Source organism: Myxocyprinus asiaticus, chromosome 36, assembly GCF_019703515.2.
Source record: "Myxocyprinus asiaticus isolate MX2 ecotype Aquarium Trade chromosome 36, UBuf_Myxa_2, whole genome shotgun sequence".
Lineage (NCBI taxonomy): Eukaryota > Metazoa > Chordata > Actinopteri > Cypriniformes > Catostomidae > Myxocyprinus > Myxocyprinus asiaticus.
The window spans coordinates 3,305,902-3,322,098 of NC_059379.1; the positions used below are offsets into that span (position 1 = coordinate 3,305,902).

Genomic DNA, 16,197 nt, shown 5'->3' on the forward strand with positions numbered 1-16,197 from the left:
TCACGTGATGCGCGAGGAGTTTTGCCCGTGAGGGGTTTCAGCGCGCACAGGATCATTTTCACATTTCTGGATGAGTAAATATACATTTTATATTTAAACGAGGAAGAAGTTTGAACGTTTGAGTGTGCTGCTTTATAAACGCATGTTGTTGGTCAGGCGGAGTTTGTTTATTTACTGTGTTTCGATGTTCTCTTCACATGAATCCATTTGAGAGTTATTTATGAAATAATTCACCACGTTTTAGAGGTGTTTATCTATTGAGTTCTAGTGTATGAAGTAATAGTTACTGCATAAAAGATAAAGACTGATATAGATGCTCAAATCCATCCACCATCTTTCTATTCATTCATTCATCATTATCCAACCATCCTTTTTCTTGTCATCTTCCATTTTCTCTTTTTGTCTTTCATAACTCATTGTCATCATCTACCCATCTTTCCTTCTTTCCCTCCATCATTTTACTTCCTTCATTTCTTTCATCCATCGATAAATCCTTTTATCCTTTCTTCTTTTCTTCTATCAATACGTAATTTTCCTTCCATTCATCCATCCATTTTTTCTTCTTTCTGTCCATCTTTACATCCTTCCTTCCTTCCTTTGATTCATCCATCCATTTTTCTTTTCTTCCTTCCGTCCATTACGTCCATCTTTGCTTCCTTTCTTCCATTCATTCATCCATCCTTTTTCTTTCCTTCCATCTATCTTTCATTCATTTTCCTTCCATTATTTTTCTTTCCTTCTGTCCATCTTTACTTCCTTCCTTAATTTCTTCCATTCATCCATCCATTTCTTCTTTCCTTCCTTCTGTCCATCTTTCCTTCCTTCCATTCATTTTTCCTTCCTTCCTCCATCTTTACATCCATCTTTCCTTACTTCCATTTATCCATCCATCCATTTTTCCTTTCCTTTTTTCCATTCATTTTTTCTTCTTTCTGTCCAACTTTACGTCCTTTCTTCCTTCCATTCATTCATCCATCCATTTTTCTTTTCTTCCATCTATCTTTCATCCATCTTTCCTTCCATTAATTTTCCTTCCTTCGACTCTTCCATCAATTTCTTCTTTCCAACCTTCTTTCCATCTTTACGTCCATCTTTCCTTCCTTCCATTAATTTCCCTTCCTTCCTTCCTTCCTTCCTTTCATTCATTTTCCTTCCTTCCATTATTTTTTCTTCTGTCCATCTTTACTTCCTTAATTTCTTCCATTCATCCATCCATTTCTTCTTTCCTTCTTTCCGTCCATCTTTCCTTCCTTCCATCCATCCATTTTTTCTTTCCTTCCTTCCGTCCATCTTTCCATCCTCTTTTCCTTCCTTCCATTCATCCATCCATTTTTCTTTCCGTCCGTCCAGCTTTCCATCCTCCTTTCCTTACTTCCATTCATCCATCCATTTTTTCTTTCCTTCCCTCATCCATCTTTACATTTGTCCTTCCTTCCATTCATTCTTCCTTCCTTCTTTCCTTCCTTCCATTAATTTTTCCTTCCTTCCATTCATCCATCCATTTCTTCTTTCCTTCCTTCTGTCCATCTTTCCTTCCTTCCATTCATTTTTCCTTCCATTCATCCATCCATTTCTTCTTGCCTTCCTTCTGTCCATCTTTACGTCCATCTTTCCTTCCTTCCATTAATTTCCCTTCCTTTTATTCATTTTCCTTCCATTATTTTTTCTTTCCTTCTGTCCATCTTTACTTCCTTCCTTAATTTCTTCCATTCATCCATCCATTTCTTCTTTCCTTCCTTCCTTCCTTTCATTCATTTTCCTTCCTTCCATTATTTTTTCTTCTGTCCATCTTTACTTCCTTAATTTCTTCCATTCATCCATCCATTTCTTCTTTCCATCTTTCGTCCATCTTTCCTTCCTTCCATTCATCCATTTTTTCTTTCCTTCCTTCCGTCCATCTTTCCATCCTCTTTTCCTTCCTTCCATTCATCCATCCATTTTTCTTTCCGTCCATCCAGCTTTCCATCCTCCTTTCCTTACTTCCATTCATCCATCCATTTTTTCTTTCCTTCCCTCATCCATCTTTACATTTGTCCTTCCTTCCATTCATTCTTCCTTCCTTCTTTCCTTCCTTCCATTAATTTTTCCTTCCTTCCATTCATCCATCCATTTCTTCTTTCCTTCCTTCTGTCCATCTTTCCTTCCTTCCATTCATTTTTCCTTCCATTCATCCATCCATTTCTTCTTGCCTTCCTTCTGTCCATCTTCCCTTTCTTCCATTCATTCATCCATCCATCCATTTTCTTTTCTCTCCATCTATCTTTCATCCATCTTTCCTTCCATTAATTTTCCTTCCTTCGACTCTTCCATCAATTTCTTCTTTCCTACCTTCTTTCCATCTTTACGTCCATCTTTCCTTCCTTCCATTAATTTCCCTTCCTTTTATTCATTTTCCTTCCATTATTTTTTCTTTCCTTCTGTCCATCTTTACTTCCTTAATTTCTTCCATTCATCCATCCATTTCGTCTTTCCTTCCTTCCATTCATTTTTCCTTCCTTCCATTCATTTTTCCTTCCTTCCTTCCTTCCTACTCCAAAACAAGAACTCATTGGCCTACATGATTTATTTATCTGTTTTCTGATTATCAGCATTTTTCAAAAACTGTTCCCAGCTGGCTGATCAGCAGAAGTGGTCATTCACCTGTTGTCAATTACATCTTATTTGCTATCATTACATTTTATTTCATATATATAAATATATCAGCATGTATCGGTCATTGGTCACCCTGTTCTCTAGATCTCTAGTATCGAATCGGTCACTTAAACCCCAAATTGGTCGACCAAGACTTCTCTGCGGTCCAAAAATATTTTTTAATGTCACATGACATTGATTGACATTGTTCTTCTATTTTATTTAATTTTTTCAGGTTTGCTGCTTTATGATGGAGGATCACATGCAGTGCACAATCTGCTTGGATCCGTTTAAATTCCCAGTGACGATACCGTGCGGTCACACTTTCTGCAAGAAATGTATCTCCAAGTTCTGGGAGGGCAAAGAAAAAGACGTTGACTGCCCTGTTTGTAAAGAAACGTTTCCCACGAGGCCTCAGCTCAATCGTAATGTTTCTATGTCAGTTTTAACGGAGGCGGCTGCCGTAAACAGCCCAACGAAGAGAGATGTGTGCGCAGGAGCCGCGGTCTACAGGGAGCCAGAGGAGTTCTGTGAGCGCCACCTGAAACCTCTGGTCATTTACTGCAGGAACGACCGCATGTGTGTCTGCTACGAGTGTTCTGTGAACGAGTGTAAGGGACACGATCAGATTTTGGTGGAAGAGGAACGAAAGAATCGAGAGGTACAAAAACGAAAATCTGATTCCTTCCAGGTCCAAGCTACACAAACGAAGCATTCGCCAAAGATAAATGTTGTTATTGCACTTTTGTGTTACATGTAACATTTGTGCATTTGGCAACTTACAGGTTGTTTTAATTTGACATTTTTGATCAACATGGGTTTTCAAACCCATATCCTTGCTTGAGTTACAGGAATAGTTTCGAGAAACTCATGAATTCTGTCAAAGACATGTCCAGGTCCCATATCCCCCCCAACATAAAAAAACAAAACATAAATAATATTTTGCATACAGAAAATTAATCCTATTTTTTGGACCACTTGTGACATTATTTTCATGACAGAACATTTTCCACCAATTCTCATTACCGTAATGCATCCAGAAATTTTACTTTTTAGTTTTTTTAATTTCCTTTATTCTCAGTGGTGATTATCGTTCATAATCTTCATTTGAATGATCTCGATGTTGATTCTTCAATCCCAAGATCGATCTTTTACTCTATGTGCAACCGTCCAGTACAATGCGAGGAAATCACTCATATTTGCAACCAAATTATGTGCTATGTGGCAAAAATGTATATGGTAAATGGTCTGCACTTATATAGCGCTTTTTTAACCTTAGTGGTTTTCAAAGTGCTTTACACTGTGACTCATTCACCCATTCACACACACACTCACACACACACCAATGATGGCAGAGCTGCCATACAAGGTGCTATCCTGCATTGGGAGCAACTTGGGGTTCAGTGTCTTGCCCAAGGACACTTTGGCATATGGAGCCATGCGGGCCAGGAATTGAGCCACCAATCCTGTGATTAGTGGCCACCGCTCTCTACCACCTGAGCCACAGCTGTCCTCAATATATATATTTGTTAACTGGCTAGTAAATGTTTAGATTTCACTCACGAGTAATTGTGTAGTTTAGTCGTGAAGTATTCAGCAGCGAGATCCTTTCAGTGCATGTTGAGAGTAAAAGTTGTTCCGTACAATACGTGTCCAAAGACTAGATCCACGAGACCAATTTGTCATTGAATAATGTCTCTTTTAATACCCTTTCTGTTCTTTACAGTCAGTTGTTGATCAAAAAAACAAACAAACAAACATTGAATTCTATTCATCCAATCTTTACAGAAATGCTGGTTTTGTTAAAGAGACAGTACCGGTTTTAGCATGTGTTCAACAAACCAATGTAAATACTTGTAAATAGTACAAATTACGCAATCAAATAAACATTTTTACAAAAAATAATAAACGAAATATAATATGTTATTTGTTGATTGAATACATGGATTTGCTCATTTTTAAAAAGCTAAAATGTGACAAAAATTATGAAAAACTAATAAAAAAAATCATTATGTACCTAGTTAGAAGGTCCCCTGACAGCATTAGCTGGAAAGAAAAACTTTTTTATAGCAAAAGGAACATTATAACTGAAATAAACCCATATGAATCAATATCAAATTGAATCAAATTCGGAATCGAATCGAGAGCTTGTGAATGGGAATGGAATCGGGAAATCTGTATCAAAAACCAGCTTTTACTGTAATACAATAATATTTTACTGTAATATCGATAGAGATTTCCTAATTTGATTTAATTCCAATTTACAAGCTTTCAATTTGATTCTGATTCTGATATGATTTGATTCATTTTAGGGATGGGCATTTTGGTCATTTTGTCTACTCGAGTACTCGGACTAATTACTTGTCGAGTACTTGTCGAGTACTCGAGGGGCGATTACATGTTCGTAACTGTGTGTATAATAACATGTCTGACAAACATCTATGGCTGCTGCATTGTGCCTTGTTGTTCCAGTGTATCATCTATTCATTATTATAGGCTGTTATAAAATAATATGTTACAAAATGTACAAAAGATTCCAAATATAATGCATCATATTTTATCATTATGTGAAGATTCGCTGTCCAACTCTGAAAGAATTTGCCCAACGCACGACTGTCTGTTCTTCCTTCAGGTTACCGTAGCAATCTTAGTAAGCACGCACCAGTTTTTTTAGTGACTGTCTGAACCGTCTATTTTCATATAACAGGAGACGCCATAACCATTGCATTTTAATATGCGTGTTAAATTGATGTTCAGTTTGAAGATGCTGCACTGTGTTCCATTTAGCTGCGCTATGTCTAGCTCTGTCTAGCTGTTTGAAACACTCGCCTGCTGTATATGCATTGCTTCTGCGCGTTGAGTCCACTACCACACATGCCTGATGTGTGTGTGTGTGTGTGTGTGTGTCCACAAATGTTCACTCTTGTGATGCTCTGTATTGTTGTTGCTGTGATTCATGAAGTATTCCATTCAACTCGGAGAGTCTGAATTTCCACCTTTCAACTGGGGAAAGTGCAACGGAATGACATTTTATATTGGACATCTAACTTGGAAACTCGTGCAGAAATCTTTAACTCCCATTTCGTCGAGATGCAGGTGTGTGTTTTCTTCACGCAGGGCAGGGAGGTTTATAGTCAGTGACAAACATTTACTTTTATTAAATAATATCCATTAACGAGTCAATATTCTTACATGAAATGATAATAAAACGTGTTTAGCAAACGTTTTGCAGAGACAGGTGTTCACGGTTAATTACACTCTCTTCTGATTATCGTAACAACAGCATTGCAGCGTCGTATATCAGTTTGGTTGCTATGAGACGTCTCTGATAATCAATGTACCCCTCAAAACCACAACGTAAAATAAGCTCCCTCTTTGACACGTTTGTGTTTAGTTGTCAGGTAATTGTCACTGGATTTCAAATTAAGTGAAAAGTCACATCATGCATCATCGTTTTCATGATCGATCATTGCTGCCATGTCCGAGTACTCGAGTACTCGTGCCCATCCCTAATTCATTTAGTTATATTTCAATTATAATGTCCATGTTGCCTGCATATGAAAAAAATCTCTCTCAGCTAATACTTTAAATTATACGTGAACCATCAGACTTGGGACATTACGAAAATATTTATTTCAAAAATACAATTTCAATGCAACTAAAAAAATACACCACTATATTTGTAATAAAAATGTCACAATGCAAATATCTTAATGGTCTTAAAAAACACCTTGATTTTGGACCACAATGTGACTAGGTTTTATGAGAATCAGTCTGTTACTCAGTTTGTTACATGTGTGTAGTTGTTGACCAATTTAAAGAGCACCTATTATGGTTTTTCAAATATTACCTTTCATGTAGTGTGTTATATAGCTGTTTGTGAATGTAAAAAAGTCTGCAAAGTTTCAGAAATCGAAGTGCACGACAAATGGAGTTATTGACTCTCAAAGAAAGAACCGATTCTGAACACCTGAAACGAGTCGCTAGTAATTCCAGACTTACTTCCTGTACTAACCTACGTAATTTGGTAACAAAAAACCCACCTCTGGTCTTCATTGGCTGCTCCCGAACAGCTTTGACCTGCCCTCAAACACTACATTAAGCGGTAGACCAATCACAACAGACTGGGACATCTGACCAATCAGAGCAGAGCAGGCTCTCTGAAAGGAGGAGTTTAGAGTGAATCCTTTAGAAAGCATCATTGAATGAGTCGTTTTTGACACTGGGGAAAAAAAGGTAAAGCTGCGATTTAAATTATGAGCAAATTAAAGTGTTTTTTGACCTTGGATGCATGTAAATCTATTGTATGAGACCTTTAAAACAAAATTAGGCACGTTTAAAAACCATAACAGGTGCTCTTTAAGAAAATTATTTCAATGTATGTATTTATGTGATGATATTCTGAAGCCATCAGACATTTTCTTTGTTGAAAAATGTTGTGTTTATTGATTTGTAGAGGTAGAGTGATATATCGGTTTTACCGATTAATCGGTGCAGATAGTTGGTTTTTGGAACTATTGTTATCGGCAAAAATCTATAGCTATAGTTGCTGATAGTTTTTTCATCATTTTGTCATTTCAAAATAAGACTCCCCGGTGTATTTCGGACTTGTTTATACTTAAAAGTCCAGCGTTATGCACCAAATCGTCATTTTTTCTGATTGTATTTGGGATTTTGGCTGAACAATAAACTGCATCTGGGATTTTATTCATTTAGTACTCTTTGTCTGTGACTGTCATAGTATGGAAAGATTAAGAAATGTTTTTGACAATCTGTAAATCATTTTTAAAACTATCGGCCGATTAATCAGTTATCGGACTTTCCCACCACCTTAGTTATCGGTATCGGCAAAATCCACTGTCGGTCAACCTCTTTTGATTTTTTTCATTGTGCTTTAATACTACATTCATATTTTACATTTTGCTTGCAGGCAGGACTGAGGAAAAAGTGTATGGAAATCAAAAAACACCAGGAAGCGACAGAGAGAAGCCTTCTAGAGCTTACTGAAAACATGGCCCAAGCCAAGGTAAGACATCGTCTACTGTTTCTTCATTAAAGAAATAGTTTAGCCAAATATAAAAATTTGGTCCTGAGCCAACACCCCCCATCCCCTCGGCCCCCATCTGTCACACCTCAAACGCCATTGGTTGAGCCAATGTTGCTGTAAGAATGCTCAAAAAATAATCACTGGCTGTGAATGGCATGTGTGTGTTAAACAGGTTGTTTTGTCTCTGTTCTTTCAGGTATCACTCCAGCAGATGTCTCACTGGGTGAACGGCAAGTTCTCCCAGCTGATGAAGGTGCTGGCAGAGAAACAGGAAGTGACGCAGCTCTTTCTGGAGCAGCAGCAGCAGGAAGTGACAGTGTTGCAGGCAGAAGAGAGGTTGGCAGTGCTGCAGGAGAGAGCAGTGAAGCTTGCAGCCCTGCAGGAGGAGATCAGCAGCATGTGTTCACTCCCTCATTGCCAGCTCATCAAGGTTACAGCACCAGTACATGCTCTGTTTTCCAGCCTGATCTCATGAACATTACGTGACCATGGCAGCATTTAATTATGTGCTTCATTGCACGTTTTGCTGCAGTTTCCTAGTGAAATGTCCAGCAGGGGGCGCCAAAAGCTAGTGAAATAGTGTCGTAATCAGACAAGGTTTTAAAGATGAATATTAGACTGAGGTTTTATTGAGTAAAACGTACATCCCTAACCTAAAACTTTAACCTAAACCTAACCGATATTGACCTGAAAGCAAATGCAACATGAAAAGCACATTTTCTGAAGCAAGCACTTAACTTTGTGTCGCTTCTTTGACAATTTCATCTTACATGTCAGCTTGCGTGTTTGGCTGGGATCGAACCGCGTACTTCTGACTCCAAAGTCACTCTATCAGCTGAGCTATCGTGCAATCTTATAATGCTGAAATAAGTGTGTAAATGTTGGTGCGTGTGTAATACAAGCGTTAAAATGTATAGTTTCTCAAATAATGTGTTAGAGTAAAAGTGTTTCAATATCATAACATAGCAATGCCTGAGTAATAGAGCCAAAAATAAGTGTTTATTAAATCTTAATAAGCCTTTATAGTCGTGATTTGTGTAAAAGTGAATGAAATACAGTTGTTGTAGTACACCTAGTGTTAATTTCACTAAGAAACTGAGATGAAAATGTAGAATTCGGCACGTAGAAAATATCGTAGCCTAATTTTTCATGATGTATTACCTTCTGGATAAAATGTACTCCTCCACAACATGATTTCCCAACAAATATTCTGTTTAAAGGGACAGTTCACCCAAAAATGATTATTCTCTCATCATTTACTCACCTTCATGCCATCCCAGATGTATATGACTTTCTTTCTTCTGCAGAACACAAATGAAGATTTTTTTAGAAGAACATTTCAGCTCTGTTGGTCCACACAATGCAAGTGAATGGTGATCAGACCTTTAAATCTTCAAAAATCACATAAAGGCAGCATATAAGTAATCCACACGACTCCAGTGGTTAAATTAGGGCTGCACAATTAATTGAAAAATAATCGAGATTACGCAATTATATAATCGTGAAAAGTGTCAATTACAGCATTCCATTTAGGCGTACTACAATTGTTGCAAAATTGTCTATTTACAATATATTTTTGGGGCCATTCTGTACATGAATGCAAAAGCAAATCAGAGGCGTTTAAATGAGTCTCAAGGCATATCAGTATTGCTCACTTTCTAAATTAAACTGTATAATTTATTAAAAATGTGAATGACGCTTAGTTTTTCATGCAATTAAAATAATAATGCACTTCAGGAACACAGTTATCAGCTTGTTTTGATGCATAGCCCACATAAAAAATATGGCATGCAGTTGCACCAAACAAAATAAGCATTTTGCAAATTCTATTAAGTGCAATTACAATAGCAAAGGAAATAATCGGCAATTATGAGTTTCATCATAATTGTGCAGCCCTAGGTTAAATCCGTGTTTTCAGAAGTGATACGTCATATTACAACAGTTAAATATGTTGTTAATGCCGTTTCATGTTGTATTTAACATTAAATGTTACATTTAATAACAGTAGTAACACTTAATAAAACATGAATTAGTTTTTAAATGTCAGTATTATATTATAAGTGCGTTATATATTCATAGTTGTGTTCTTAATGGTTATACATCTGGTGCCACAGATGTGTATAGGTTTAACACTCCTGTGTGTGTGTGTGTGTGTGTGTGTGTGTGTGTGTGTTTGTTTGTGTAGGACTCCAGGTTCATAGAGGTCCCTCAGTTCAGTGAAGTTGCTGTGGATATAAACACAAGTGTTCTGGAGAAGCTGAACCCCATCACTGATGTTCTGACTCGCGTCTCTAAAATGGTGTGTGAAGACCTGGAGAGAGCTGTACATGTGATCGGAGGACAAGACAAAGAGAGTGAGGACAAAGAACTCTCTTTTAGACTGTAAAAGTCTTTTCTGGTTTGTTGTTGTGTTTGTACAATATGTCATTAAAGGGTCCATAGGGTCCAAACACGATTGCGTAGAGAAATCATAAAGGTACAGAAAAGCAGTCTGTTTGATTAAGGATCAGAGATGGGGTGGAAAGTGGTCATAAATAGCTTAATTACAAATGTTTTTGGTGTTTGAAACCTTGACATTAAATCGGACTTGAAATAAATGAATACGGCTCCCTTAATATCTTTCTTGTTTCTCGTAGGCTCTCCTCAGGATAAGAGGCCCGTTCTGGCTGTTGTTCCCAGCCCTGCAATGCCATTCTATCCAGCAGAGAGGGAGGGGCTGACTGCATGTAAGCTCTCATTTATTTATCATATGTGGTGGTTTTCATACTGGGCACGTAATAGCTGCGGTCCGAATCCGAGTGTGATTGTTCCCGGCACCCCCTGCATAAATTTGTCAGTGATGTAATCTTCCCATGTATTGCGATTTTTCCTTTTCATCCAGACCATTGCAGTCTGACCTTTGACCCTCGCACCGCAAACGCTCACTTGCGCCTTTCCCAGAGCAACAGAAGAGCGGAGCATCTCACCTCTGGGCCCCGCCCTGTCCCTGCCGACGAGTCCCGCTTCGACCATGCCTGGCAGGTATTGTGTTTCCAAAGCTTCACTCGCGGCCAGCATTACTGGGAGCTGGAGGTGTCCAAACCATGGGCGTACGTGGGTGTGACGTATCCGAACATCCCACGTAAAGAGAAAGGCAAACGCTGCATGGTGGGCATGAATGAGCTGTCGTGGAGCCTGCAGCTCGACGAACGGCAGCTGAGCGCATGGCATGCTGGCTGCAGGGAGCCCATCGCTGGCCAGCTGCAGTTGAATGCACAGCCACTGCGCATCGGAATGCTCCTGGATTACGAGGCCGGAACGTTAACCTACTACGGCGAGGGACAGGTTCGGCTGCATGCCTTCCACTGCGCGTTTTCACAAGCACTGTTACCAGCTTGCTGGATTGGGGAAGGCGTCAGTATTACACTCTGCGAACCAAGAGACTGAAAGTATTTAAGTGAAATATTGTTGATCTGTTCCCTGTTAATTCTAATAGGATGTTCATTGAGGAAATAGATGCTTTTCCCTGCTAGGAGCCTTTTTTCTTGAGGAAATAGATGCAGTTCCCTGCTTGGACATAGCGTGATGTGCATGGGAACTGTTTGTAATATTCAAATAACCACGAGGGTTCACAGTGGATTTCCTCAGGAGTCAGGAGGAGGATTGCGTGTAGTTACACTGCTGCAGTTTAGTCGACTCTTCGGAATGCTCTGATTTTTAAATAGTTTAGCATTGAACTTGTCGAATTATTGTACTTAAGTGTGCACGCCAGAGCAAAAGGGGAAAAAAAAACATTGGCTTACTGTTTATCAAGTGCTGAAACTTTGCTAGGTGAAAAAAACAATCTGGAATTATGAGTAACAATGTCACATGAAATCCTTTTTGCAACTTGAACTTTAGAACATCAAATCTTTGCGACACCTGCGCTTAAAAAGTTAGACACAGTACAACAAATTAAACGTTTTCTCAAAATATGTTTTTAAAAATTGAAGTGCTTTTAAATTTGACAAGTTTCAAAAATGCAGCAGTCCAGCACGAGACGCTGAAAAATAAACGGCGAGTTTCTGTGCAACTGTCAAAGTCGTCTGTCCAGCGCGTTTACAAAGAAAAACAATCTAAAAATATTGCAGATGCATGCAAAAACATGAGTGAACAGCCCCTAACTGGCCCTATTCTAGAACAATTCTGTGCACATCGCTACTAGGATCCCTTTTTCTTGAGGAAATAGATGCATTTCCCTGCTAGAATCTCTTTTCCTTGGGGAAATAAATGCATTTCCATGCTAGAATCTCTTTTCCTTGAGGAAATAGATGCATTTCCCAGCTAGAATCTCTTTTCCTTGGGGAAATAAATGCATTTCCATGCTAGAATCTCTTTTCCTTGGGGAAATAAATGCATTTCCATGGTAGAATCTCTTTTCCTTGAGGAAATAGATGCATTTCCCAGCTAGAATCTCTTTTCCTTGGGGAAATAAATGCATTTCCATGCTAGAATCTCTTTTCCTTGGGGAAATAAATGCATTTCCATGGTAGAATCTCTTTTCCTTGGGGAAATAAATGCATTTCCATGCTAGAATCTCTTTTCCTTGAGGAAATAGATGCATTTCCCTGCTAGAATCTCTTTTCCTTGGGGAAATAAATGCATTTCCATGCTAGAATCTCTTTTCCTTGAGGAAATAGATGCATTTCCCAGCTAGAATCTCTTTTCCTTGGGGAAATAAATGCATTTCCATGCTAGAATCTCTTTTCCTTGGGGAAATAAATGCATTTCCATGGTAGAATCTCTTTTCCTTGGGGAAATAAATGCATTTCCATGCTAGAATCTCTTTTTCTTGAGGAAATAGATGCATTTCCCTGCTAGAATCTCTTTTCCTTGGGGAAATAAATGCATTTCCATGCTAGAATCGCTTTTCCTTGGGGAAATAAATGCATTTCCATGTTAGAATCTCTTTTCCTTGGGGAAATAAATGCATTTCCATGCTAGAATCTCTTTTCCTTGGGGAAATAAATGCATTTCCATGGTAGAATCTCTTTTCCTTGGGGAAATAAATGCATTTCCCTGCTAGAATCTCTTTTCCTTGGGGAAATAAATGCATTTCCCTGCTAGAATCTCTTTTCCTTGGGGAAATAAATGCATTTCCATACTAGAATTTCTTTTCCTTGAGGAAATAGATGCATTTTCCCGCTAGAATCTCTTTTCCTTGGGGAAATAAATGCATTTCCATACTAGAATTTCTTTTCCTTGAGGAAATAGATGCATTTTCCCGCTAGAATCTCTTTTCCTTGGGGAAATAGATGCATTTCCCTGCTAGAATCTCTTTTCCTTGAGGAAGTAGATGCATTTCCCAGCTAGAATCTCTTTTCCTTGGGGAAATAGATGCGTTTCCCTGCTAGGATCACGCTTCCTTGGGGAAATAGATGCATTTCCCTGCTAGGATCATGTTTCCTTGAGGAAATAGATGCATTTCCCTGCTAGGATCTCTTTTCCTTGAGGAAATAGATGCATTTCCCTGCTAGGATCATGTTTCCTTGAGGAAATAGATGCATTTCCCAGCTAGAATCTCTTTACCTTGAGGAAATAGATGCATTTATCATTTAGGATTCTTTTCCTTGGGGAAATAGATGCATTTATCCGCTAGAATCTCTTTTCCTTGAGGAAATAGATGCATTTTCCCGCTAGAATCTCTTTTCCTTGGGGAAATAGATGCATTTCCCTGCTAGAATCTCTTTTCCTTGAGGAAGTAGATGCATTTCCCAGCTAGAATCTCTTTTCCTTGGGGAAATAGATGCGTTTCCCTGCTAGGATCACGCTTCCTTGGGGAAATAGATGCATTTCCCTGCTAGGATCATGTTTCCTTGAGGAAATAGATGCATTTCCCTGCTAGGATCTCTTTTCCTTGAGGAAATAGATGCATTTCCCTGCTAGGATCATGTTTCCTTGAGGAAATAGATGCATTTCCCAGCTAGAATCTCTTTACCTTGAGGAAATAGATGCATTTATCATTTAGGATTCTTTTCCTTGGGGAAATAGATGCATTTATCCGCTAGAATCTCTTTTCCTTGAGGAAATAGATGCATTTCCCTGCTAGAATCTCTTTTCCTTGGGGAAATAGATGCATTTCCCTGCTAGAATCTCTTTTCCTTGAGGAAATAGATGCATTTCCCAGCCAGAATCTCTTTTCCTTGAGGAAATAGATGCATTTCCCTGCCAGAATCTCTTTTCCTTGAGGAAATAGATGCATTTCCCAGCTAGAATCTCTTTTCCTTGGGGAAATAGATGCATTTTCCTGCTAGGATCACGCTTCCTTGGGGAAATAGATGCATTTCCCTACTAGGATCACGTTTCCTTGAGGAAATAGATGCATTTCCCTGCTAGGATCACGTTTCCTTGAGGAAATAGATGCATTTCCATGCTAGAATCTCTTTTCCTTGAGGAAATAGATGCATTTCCCTGCTAGGATCACGTTTCCTTGAGGAAATAGATGCATTTCCATGCTAGAATCTCTTTTCCTTGAGGAAACAGATGCATTTCCTTGCTAGGATCATGTTTCCTTGAGGAAATAGATGCATTTCCATGCTAGAATCTCTTTTCCTTGAGGAAATAGATGCATTTCCCAGCTAGAATCTCTTTACCTTGAGGAAATAGATGCATTTCCCTGCTAGAATCTCTTTTCCTTGAGGAAATAGATGCATTTCCCTGCTAGGATCACGTTTCCTTGAGGAAATAGATGCATTTCCATGCTAGAATCTCTTTTCCTTGAGGAAACAGATGCATTTCCTTGCTAGGATCATGTTTCCTTGAGGAAATAGATGCATTTCCATGCTAGAATCTCTTTTCCTTGGGGAAATAGATGCATTTATCCGCTAGAATCTCTTTTCCTTGAGGAAATAGATGCATTTCCCTGCTAGAATCTCTTTTCCTTGAGGAAATAGATGCATTTCCCTGCTAGGATCACGTTTCCTTGAGGAAATAGATGCATTTACCATTTAGGATCCTTTTTCATTGAGGAAATAGATGCAATTCCCTGCTAGAATAATTTTTCCCTTCAGGAAATAGATGCATTTCTCTGCTAGGATCACGTTTCCTTGAGGAAATAGATGTAATACCCTACTAGGATCCCTTTTCCTTTAGGAAATACATGCATTTCCCTGTTAGGATCACTTCCTGCTGGGATCCCTACTGTAAGTGAACCTGAAAACTGTGGCCTTGTTTTGCCATCATTTCCTCCTCGTGTTTGTGAAGAGTGGTGTAGAAATGTGTATTGAAGAATCTGCATGCACACTCTTAGGGGCAGTTCAAACAGGACAGGTTCTTGCATCCGTCCGCACTGTTTTGTAAGAATACGCTAGAACGGATGTGTTCGAGCATCGCAACACGTCTTGCTGCTTTTCCAGTGTCTTGCACATGAGCACACCACGTTTTTAAGATGCTGTGCCAAGTTAAAAAAGGCATTTTCAAAATGCGTCCCCAGACACCTGTGTTTTGTCATTCTGTTGTGCTAAGTCTAGCTTTTTTTTTTTTAAATGCAAGAATGTGTTCTATTAAGGGGCCGTTCACACATACAGCGGTTTGCAGCAGCAAGGCAACCAGAATCATTTATTTGCAATGTGAGGTGATAAGAGAAATCTAAATTCAATCCTGCTGCCTTTATAATTTACATTGGTAGTTTTTAACATTCAGAATCAGGTAATGTTTCATTTTTTGTTTGCCTGCAGTAGAGGAAGAAAAACAACTATCATGTGCTTTTTTTTACATGTCCTGTTTTCCTTTGGCTTTGGGTTCTGATAACTGTGAATTGTATTTCCACTGAATCTGTTATATCAGTATTTTGTATATTTTTGAAGAGTTTAACTACACAACCACATCATGATGTGAGCATCAAATTTCATATGATACACTTTTCAAGGATTGACATCTGAGGAAAGTAAAATTTCATAGTGTTTTTTTCATTAGTCATGAACTCATCATAGTCATTGGCTATATTCAGAATGGAATACTAGTGCACTGCATACTGTGTAGTATGTACCATATACTTCTTATAAATACAATTAAAAATACTTTTTTTCTTATACACCTGTTACACTAACTACTTGTAGATAAAATTATGCTCAGTTCTGGGAGATTGTTTGAAAATTCTTGAATATTTGAAAGAAAAAAAAAAATTTGCACAAATCATTTGGGCTGCATAAATAAAGGGAAAACTGGAAAAGCACATCCTTTGGGAATAATGAAGTCATTCTGAGAAGTCTAAGTCTTCTGGCCCTAGTTTTGACAGATTTCTCACTTGCTGGATTGGATCGCTGATGTTCTGAGAGACTGGACTGATACTAATCAATTTAAACTCATCTCGACTCCCTTATCAAGCCTTGAACTGGAAGACTGAACACTGAAGACGTCCATCAAAGACTCTTAATTAAACTCAAATGAGATAGACTGTTCACATGTACATGTTCACTTTAATAAAATGCACTCATTTAAATAAGACTATACAGTTGAGACCATGCGTAATTAATCATATAATTAAATAAATTAAAATCAAA

General features: G+C 38.3%; 1 protein-coding gene across 4 annotated transcripts; it reads left to right on the top strand.

Moving 5' to 3' along the window:
• The first annotated feature begins 5 nt into the window (after positions 1 to 5).
• Positions 6 to 15,724, top strand: trim65 (tripartite motif containing 65). 4 transcript variants are annotated; one of them, XR_007894930.1, is made up of 8 exons: positions 6 to 74; positions 2,867 to 3,292; positions 7,562 to 7,657; positions 7,875 to 8,108; positions 9,864 to 10,032; positions 10,315 to 10,404; positions 10,560 to 12,185; positions 12,350 to 15,724. XR_007894930.1 is itself a non-coding variant. In XM_051674904.1 (7 exons), the coding sequence occupies exons 2-7, from the start codon at positions 2,879 to 2,881 to the stop codon at positions 11,102 to 11,104; spliced, it is 1,548 nt and encodes a 515-aa protein (XP_051530864.1). In that variant the 5' UTR covers positions 6 to 74; positions 2,867 to 2,878; the 3' UTR covers positions 11,105 to 15,724. The 4 variants fall into 4 exon arrangements, 1 of the variants encoding a protein (XP_051530864.1); XR_007894928.1 differs by having other exon boundaries at positions 10,560 to 12,062; positions 12,104 to 15,724; XR_007894929.1 differs by having other exon boundaries at positions 10,560 to 12,062.
• The last annotated feature ends 473 nt before the right edge of the window (positions 15,725 to 16,197 follow it).

What these genes read in the sequence shown, in the direction of transcription:
- trim65 (XM_051674904.1), top strand. Translation starts at nt 2,879, where the DNA reads ATGATGGAGGATCACATGCAGTGCACAATCTGCTTGGATCCGTTTAAA. An exon ending in AAAACATGGCCCAAGCCAAG is followed by an intron (nt 7,658 to 7,874) that starts GTAAGACATCGT and finishes CTGTTCTTTCAG; the next exon opens with GTATCACTCCAGCAGATGTC. An exon ending in CTCATTGCCAGCTCATCAAG is followed by an intron (nt 8,109 to 9,863) that starts GTTACAGCACCA and finishes TTGTTTGTGTAG; the next exon opens with GACTCCAGGTTCATAGAGGT.